Here is a 9,391-nt window from a genome sequence, read left to right on the forward strand (position 1 = left end):
AGTAATTTTTTTCCAGGAAGGACTACATAGCTTTCTTATTGACTAGGAAGGGAATTTTCATGATAGTTTTGTCCCTCTTAGGGTTCACCTTAATTCCACTCTTTTTCATAATATGGCCTAATATATTTCCCTTGGACACTGCAAAAATTCTCTTCTTAGGATTACAGGATATCCCGTATTTGCGACATCACTCGAAAATTTTCTTTTGATGGTGTAGGTGGTCAGATCTCTTCTTGGAAAAAATTGTAACATCATATACATAGACCACTACACTCTTTTTGATGAATCCATGAAATGTGATGTCCATGGTGCATTGAAATGTCGCACTAGAATTGACCAGCCCAAATGGCATTCTTCTGAATTTGAATATGCCCCACTTCGTGCAGAATGTTGTTTTGAGTCTATCAGGCTCTAAGACCAAAACTTAGTTGTAACCAGAACATCCATCTAACAAAGAAAAGATCTCTAACCCCGATACTGTTTGCAGTATCTATTCCATAGACGTCACATGGTAGTTATCCTTGTTTGAGGCATGATTCAAGTTGAGAAAATATACACACAAGTAGATGTCCCCAAACTTCTATCTTACTCGGACCAAATTTGATACTCAAGTTGAATGTTTCACTTTATATATGATTCAAGCAGTCAACAAATTCCTTAACTCCTTCTGAATCAAAGGCTCAAGAGTTGGATGTGCCTTTCACAACTTCTATTGGAAAGGCTTGACCCCTTCTTTAATCGGAATAACATGTTGGATTATTTACATGTCATAAGTTTTGAGCTCATCACACGTCCACGCAAAAACATCTAGGTAATGCTTGAATAAGTAGATGCAATCTTGTCGCTCCCATGGTGTGCAACAAGTAACAAGATTAAAAAATTCATATATTTTTTTGTTCCAAGATTTATTTGCTCATGGGACAACGTTGAACTATGGATTTTTGCATTGACTAGCCCTCAGAAGCGATTCTACAAGTCATATAGCTTCTCAAGTGATACCATGCCTTTTGGCATGGGATTTTCCTTGTTTGCATGAGTTGCATCCTACAATGCTTTCTCGTGCTCGTCTTCGTCAATAACTGCATCCTTGAATACAACATCATTTTCCATAAAGGAGAGTATCTACTGGTCATCATTGAAAATACATAAATTAGTGATATTGTCAAGGACAGATGGTTTATAAAGAACTTCTACATAAAAACCGTCCTTGAGCGATGATAACCTAGCAACAACATTTTCCAATGCATCTGCAAATGTGTTACGCATTCTAGGAACAAAAATGATATTGAAAACCTGGAAATGAGAAATTTCAAAATACTGCAAAAAAAACTCGCTTACAAAATTTAGACCAAAAAACTCACTTTAAAAATTCAGCACAAAAAACTTACTTTCAAAAAAACTCACTTTAAAAATTCAGCCAAAAAAATTTACTTCCAAAAAAACTCACTTTAAAAATTTATCACAAAAAATTCACTTTAAAAATTCAACCCAAAAGACTTACTTTAAAAATTAAGCCCAAAAGCCTTACTTTAAAAACTAAGTTAAAAAATCTCACTTAAAAAATTCAGCCCAAAGGACTCTAAAAATTAAGCTAAAAATCCTCACTTAAAAAATTCAGCCCAAAAGACTTACTTTAAAAATTAAGCTAAAAAATCTCACTTAAAAATTCGGCCCAAAATACTTACTTTAAAAATTAAGTCCAAAAAATTTCCTCTAAAAAATTCAACTCGAAAGATTTAGCTTAAAAATTCACTCCAAATGAGGAAAGACTACGAAAATAATGTTTCGGATCCATTTATTTATATCGTTCGGGTGAAATGCTTTTTTCAGAGGGTTGCATCGTTTCATTTTTGCGGTCGACGAAAAATATCAACACATCTTCGGCCAAACTTTCAAGAATATTTCGGCCGAACTTTTAAAGTAATTCAGCTGAATTATTTTTCCCTTTATTTTAACAAACGTTAACAACAAACACAAGTTCGGCCGAATGTGGTTTTAGTTTGGCCGAACTGTTTTAACCTGCAACTCTACAACAACAGATATATGTGATATCATTAAGCAGTAGCGATCATTACCGAACATGGAGGCAAGCGGTTTCTCTCTCTTTTTTTCGCTCTCATTATCAAACCTTCTCTTCCAGCAAGCGGTATCGATTATTGCCCAACTCGGCTTTGGTCACCTTTTTCCAACTTTTGAATGCTTAAACTCCATCAAATTTGGTGAATTTACTATTGGAACCAATACCAACATTTGTAGAATTGAATCTACTTTAAGTAGATATAAATTTTATGAAATTTCATAGAAATTTGCTAATTTTAATTAATTTTCTTGAAAAATGTGTGCAAAAAGATTCTGAAGGTCATTATGATTCAATGAAATTAAAAATTTGTATCTTCCAAAACACAATATAAAAAAATATGAAAAATTTATGATTCATTACATAGGTCCGTCTTCTGTAATGGGTGGTTTTTAGTTTTTTAGTTTGTAACTAATATGTTGAGAAATTTGACACTCGACTAAACGTCTTCAAAATCTACAATTTTTTATATTGGTTCAATTCAAAAAATTCTAGTAATTATGATGTGCATCAGTTCATTTCGTAAATATAACGATATCAAAGTAGAGTTTGTCTATATGGTTGCAACACATATTTTTTTCAAAAACACCAAGTTAACAAAGAATACACTAGTGCTCAAAAACATGACATGTTATGAATCCCTTCATTTTTAAAGAACACACAGTCAAACAATTGCAAAGTTGACATATCAAATGTGAATAAAAAAAATTCAAAAAATAAGTAATAAAAAGCTAATGAAATTTTTGACAAGTTTTCTTTTTATTGTAAAATGAAATTATAAACAAAAAAAATTCTTTCGACTTGTGAGTCCAAAAAATTAAAATAAGCTCGTCCTTAAATAGTTATACTCCAATATCCTTTTCACATGGTATCTCTGCATACCCACCAAAAATGTCAGATATGCCAAAGAAATGGCATTTTGATATTGTTTGTAAAACTATGTCATTTCCACCCCCTTCTAATGTATCTGAACAAATGTACCCATTTGATTTTATTCTTTCATATTCAATTACATCCTCAAAAATATTTGTTTCAAAAACCAACACAGCCTCAATATCTTTGGATTCTAACACTCATCCATATTTCCTACAAAGCATATGAATTAATGCTCTCTTACGATCAATCCACTAGTCTTAATATATATTTTTTCTTCTTTACATTCTCGATGCACATAAAGTGATCTTCTATTAGTTGGTCAACAAGTTGTTGCCATTAAAAGCGACAATTCCATCATTTTTCATGAAATGTCTCTATGCAACCTTTTATTGTTTTCCCTGACAAAGTAACTCTTGCATTATTATATCAGAGAGCATGTTTCATATGCCATAGAAAATATGAATCTCAAGATATTATGAGTACTATTAAAAAAAACAGTGCTAATATTACTACAAATCTATAATGAAGCAGAAGTGTGGACACTATAGCATACCTATAAAATTGACCTCTAAACTTCTTTAATTGCTTCCCTTTTCCGACATAGGTCAACAAAATCCTTGTAAACAATTCCTTCTTTCTAAGCCCAACTTTCAAGGGTTTGATGGGGTGGAACAAAAAGTGCCACACAGTAACCATGGAATGGATCCGCATGTAACATTGACTCAAAGGGAGTTAATCAGTCTACAAGCAACTAGTGGGAACTTAATCTATCTTACTTCCATCAAAGCATGTAATTAGTTATATCTCGCTGCAAACTTAAAAAAATAACATTGAACAACCACAAACAGAGTGCTCCAAAATGTAAAGGGAAGATTGGATTTTGGCCTTCTATATGGGAAAAGAAAAGAACCTCAATTGTGTGTCCATTCAGAATTAGATTGGGCAGGATCCATGGATGAAGGGAAGTCTACAACAAGCCATGTCTTCAGCCTTGGAATGGGGGCAGTTTCTTGCACTAGCAAAAAAACATATAATTTTACCTTCCTCTACAAAAGAAAAATACAAAATAGTAGTCAAAGGGACATGTGAAGTAGATTAGCTTAGAAAAATGATTGTAAAAGGATACAAAATATAAAAGGATACATATTGATAACCGGAATAAGAGATAACTAGAATATATCAATATATTTCATTTATGACCATTAGATAAAGATTTAGATTAAAATATAAATAAATATAAGAATCTTCCCTAAAAATTACCTATCAACATAAATAAAAACATCCTTTATAAAAGATCTCAACAATTTTCATAACAAAAAAAATAAATTGATATATTGTCTAGTAAAAGTAAGTTTTATTATACATAACCACATTTAAATTTCTTTTATTGTTATTTTAACCATGTAATTAAAGACCATTATTATTTCAGATGTAACTAAAGACAAATTGATTGAATTATTCAATTTGCACAAAGAAAACAAGGCAGCATTTGTTATCTTTTAGAAAAACAATTTATTACAACTATGAAATTATTATTTTTTTAAACTGACTCACTCATGGTTTTTGTAATTTTTTATATAATCATCACATTTCTTATATTCCACAAATAACATTATTACCTTGTTATTCTTTTATCTCCATAATAAACTCAAAACATATTCAAACCAAAAAATGCATAAAATAATTAAACAAACTAAATCACCTACCCAACCACATATATTTATACGTTATATTTGCTTCCGCATTAATCCTCCATCATTATACCAGAGGATCAAAGTTTATGATGCGTCATTATCACTGGTCTAATTCTCAAGAAAATAAAAGTACTAAATTATATATATTTACAAAATCTTGATATGAAATTATAGATTATACAATGATACGTCATTATCACTAGTCTAATTCTCAAGAAAATACAAGTACTAAACTATATATATTTACAAAATCTTAAGAAAATACAAGTACTAAATTATATATATTTACAAAATCTTGATATGAAATTAGAGATTATTTTGTATAGTGATTAAAAGTTTCTGGAAATTTATAATCACTTCAATTATTTAAAAAAAAAAAAAAAATATTAATAAAGTGGAAGATTAAAGTCGTCTCTCAAGTTTCTTACCACTTCCACTTAATCGATGAATGGTTGATCAAGTTTGCAACGCTCAGCGGCTTTTGAAAATCAGGTGGGAATTGGAAGTAAAAAGATGTTTCATTTACCATGATGATTGCCTGGAATATCTAGTGGGACCACTGCCTACAAGGATGCCATGTATGGATTCATATCATGTCTTCCATGCCAGTCAATTAGGGTAAGCTGAAAGAGGAAACGACAGTCCGTCAATTAGGGTTTGATGCCTGAAAAGGACTAGCCAAACCAATTAGGGTTGGTACTAGTTGCAAGTGAAATACGTTGCATACTATTTTAGATACCCAGATATTTTAGAGTCAGGAGACTCAGGGATTCTGTCATCAAGTAAAGGAAGGCAGATCACGATGATCGTGTTTTTTTCCTCTATCTGAATTCAACCACCCCTCCCTTTCAATCTCCTACTCTTGGCTTGCCCGCAATGGGTTTTACAGGGTTAAACAAGCAATTACTTGCCAATCCTGCTTAACCCAAATCAATTAAATGTCCCTCTCCAGATAAACTATGTCTTACCATCTCCGTCCCTATCCTTTTCATTCAATTTCACTGGAATTGAATACCGTTCAATCCCGGATTTTTGCATTTCTGATTAAGACACTGCTTTTGCCTTTCGGCGTTTCTCCTTCCCTGAGTCTTATCAGAGAAGTCTCTAGCATGCTCTCTCACATTTTTCTGCTGAGCGCTGGTTTTCGCTATTTTCCCATGCAGAATTGCTTATTACGTTGACGAAAAGGAGACGCTGCTCGTACGCAGTCATAGGCGCTCTCGTCCGTGGGTTTAGCTTCTGTAAAAGGTCAGTGCCCCGCCTCTTCTAGTCCTGAAAAGGACTAGCCAAACCAAAAGGATTCATATCATGTCTTCCATGCCAGTCAATTAGGGTAAGCTGAAAGAGGAAAGGACAGTCCGTCAATTAGGGTTTGATGCCTCAAAAGGACTAGCGAAACCAATTAGGGTTGGTACTAGTTGCAAGTGAAATACGTTGCATACTATTTTAGATACCCAGATATTTTAGAGTTAGGAGAGTCAGGGATTCTGTCATCAAGTAAAGCAAGGCAGATCACGATGATCGTGTTTTTTCCCTCTATCTGAATTCAACCACCTCTCCCTTTCAATCTCCTACTCTTGGCTTGCCCGCAATGGGTTTTACAGGGTTAAACAAGCAATGACTTTCCAATCCAGATGAACTATGTCTTACCAGATAACTATGTCTTTCCAGATGAAAATGTCCCTATGTCTTACCAAATGAACTATGTCTCTCCAGATGAACTATGTGTAGCTGCAGAGTTAATAGCGCTTTCAGAATTTTAATTGCGTTACAAGGGAGATAGGAAGAAATAGAAAGAAATACATATCTTCTGCTCATCCTTTGGTGGTGTTCTGGTTGCCTTGCAATGAGTTCGTTTTTCCTTTTCACAGCTAATTTGTTTCTGTTTCATGTCGCTCTTACGTCTGCTATTGATGTGCGTGAAATGAGCATAAATGAATACACCAATTTCGTTAATCCTCCAGCGGTTTTCAAATATCAGGTAATATCAGATCTGTTTATCCTTGAATATGTCAAATTTGTAATTTTAATCTATTTATATAAGAAATTATATAAGAAATTTTTTTGATAAAACTTAAATAAAGAACAATATAAAACATAATTTTTTAAAATGATTGATTTTTGACTGTGTACTATCCATTAATGCACAGAATCAGTTTGGAGAAACCATTCGTTGCGTAAAATTCAGTGATCAAATATCTGTGAAGTACTCACAGGATAATATCACGCGGGTATGAACCTAAAATATTAAACTGGCAAAACATTAGAACATAAAATTTGGCGTTAACTGTTGACAATTGCTTGTGTTTGTTTGTACGTAAAAAAGGGTTTGAGGAAAGCACCGAGAGTGAACCCGCCGAGCATAAATATTTCCAACTCTGACTCGGGCCCTGCAAATATCTCAAGGGTGCGCGGCGTTAAGTCTGAGTGTCCAGAGAACACAGTAGCGACCAGGGAAATCAAATGCGAAGATGTAGAAAGAGCGGGATCTGTGAGACAGTTTTTAAGCAGGGGACGAAGAAGAAGAAACCATGTCGGACCTAATGTAGACGACCCTGATGACGGCCATGTGCACACGGTACTAAGATGGAGGTTTATAGATAAATCATATGTATAATATTTTCTTATAAATGCTGCATCACTCTCGTCTTCTATGTATTGCTGTACTTTTTAACAGCGTTCACTTGTGCGCTACAACTCCGCTGGTGACCCAATCTTTGGTGTCGCTGTTCGTTTGAATCTATGGCGTCCGACGGTTGCTCCAGATGCTGAATTCAGTCTCAGCCAAATTTGGATCAGTAACGAAAATCAAGGCATACTAGAGACCATAGAGGCCGGATGGATTGTAAGTGGATGAGAAACTTCATTATTTTTCTTATAGAATTTTTCTTCCAATTAATTTGAATCCTCAAATTCTTTAAATTAGAGAATTTAATTGGTTATACTTGTATTATGAAATATTATGTAAATCAATAAATTTAATATTTAAATGGAGCATGTAGCATAAAGCATTTAACATTTTTTCCTATTCAATTAGAGAATTTAATTGGTTATACTTGTTTAATTGGTTATACGTGTATTATGAAATATTATGTAAATCAATAAATTTAATATTATGTAAATCAATAAATTTAATATTTAAATGGAGCATGTAGCATAACGCATTTAACATTTTTTTCTATTCAAGTAGTGTAGTGTTTAAGGGAACCGCTATTAAATTAAACTATCAAGTTAGATTAAAAATTTTTGTTATTTATAATATGGATGAACCACATTAGTTAATTGGAAACGGTCTAATCCTTTCAATATACTGTGATTAATCCAAAAAACTATTTTCTATATTACCAAATTATTAATAATCCATTCTTATTGCAGGTGTCTCCGCAGCATTATGATGGCTCAGCTGAACCACATTTCTTTGTTTACTGGACGGTAATGACATAGTCTCAAGTTTGGTTGATGTATTAAAGAAGGCCTCGTGATGCCGATTGCTGATAAGTGAATATGCTTTCATGCAGTCCGACAATTACAATAACGGATGCTATGATCTGGACTGTCCAGGATATGAGCCAGTTGATGGCGCCCCCATTCAGCCCAAAACACAATTGGGGCCGGTATCGGAGTATGGAGGGGCACAGTCTGACTTTGCTCTAAGTCTTCACCTCGTAAGCAATGTCTATATTTGATTCCTATATTTTGATGTCTATATAGTTTGAAAATGCTAAATAAGTACAAATATTACTGGATGTACAGCAAGAGGAGCAAGGCACAGGTCTGGTATGGGCTCTATATTACGACGGCACGAAAATAGGTCATTGGCCAGCCTCATTGTTCAATGCTCTTGCTCAAGGCGCTAGTGAGTTGGATGTTGGAGGAGAAGTTTGTCATGACTCAAGACCCCCGGGGCCCATGACTGCGACACAGATGGGTAGCGGTTACTTTCCTGGGGGAGGCTTTGGTTATGCCGCATATACCAGGGCCATACAAATGTTTGATCAGGGTGGGGCTGGGATTGATCCCGATACTCGATTTGGTGTAGAAAAGCCCAACTGTTACGCGGTCGCTTACTCTACCAGCGCAGATCCATCATGGGGTAAATATATTTCTTTGGAGGCCCAGGAGGCATCCCCACTAATCCTAATTGTGTGGCTTGATATCTGTGAAAAACAAGGAGCCACTATTGTGGCGCTAGTCTTTCCAGGTTAACAGAACAGTTTGGTGAGTTATTATTATGAGATTTAATTTGTGTTTAATTTGCATTATCATCAGAGCTGGGTTTGCATTACTAGTGTGTTGTAGGCATGCTTACTTGTATTAAGATTTAGTGAATTGGATAGGGAATTGTTGTATGGACTTTTTGACTTTATGTAAAGATTAAAATATAATGAACTTTGTGTTTGTTAAGTAAGAATTGTTGTAGGCATGCTTACTTGTATTAAGATTTAGTGAATTGGATAGCTAATTGTTGTATGGATTTTTTGACTTTATGCAAAGAGTGAAATATAATGAACTTTGTGTTTGTTAAGTAAGAATTGTGATAAATGTAAGATTAGTTTTAGATGTAATTTTCCAATGTGTCATGATTTAAAAAATGTTTAGATTAATAATTAAAATGTAATAAAATTTAAGAGTGAATCATGGAAAACTTGAGGGAAAAAAACTATAAAAGTAATAATAATGCATTATAATGTATGAAGAATTAGAGAGTGTTAAATTAAGTTATGTATTTTAATAAGCACGGGGT

The 9,391-nt window shown here is 33.8% G+C and overlaps 1 protein-coding gene across 1 annotated transcript; it reads left to right on the plus strand.

Moving 5' to 3' along the window:
- The first annotated feature begins 6,493 nt into the window (after positions 1-6,493).
- LOC149148364 (protein neprosin-like) lies at positions 6,494-8,853 on the plus strand. The gene is made up of 7 exons (XM_089442154.1): positions 6,494-6,628; positions 6,798-6,878; positions 6,974-7,225; positions 7,325-7,492; positions 8,023-8,079; positions 8,166-8,312; positions 8,401-8,853. Exons 1-7 carry the CDS (start codon positions 6,494-6,496, stop codon positions 8,851-8,853), a joined length of 1,293 nt encoding a protein of 430 aa, XP_089298280.1.
- Positions 8,854-9,391: the final 538 nt, after the last annotated feature.

Source organism: Pinus tabuliformis, chromosome 9, assembly GCF_031772625.1.
Source record: "Pinus tabuliformis cultivar Carrire ecotype Pingquan chromosome 9, CPIR1, whole genome shotgun sequence".
Taxonomy (NCBI): domain Eukaryota; kingdom Viridiplantae; phylum Streptophyta; class Pinopsida; order Pinales; family Pinaceae; genus Pinus; species Pinus tabuliformis.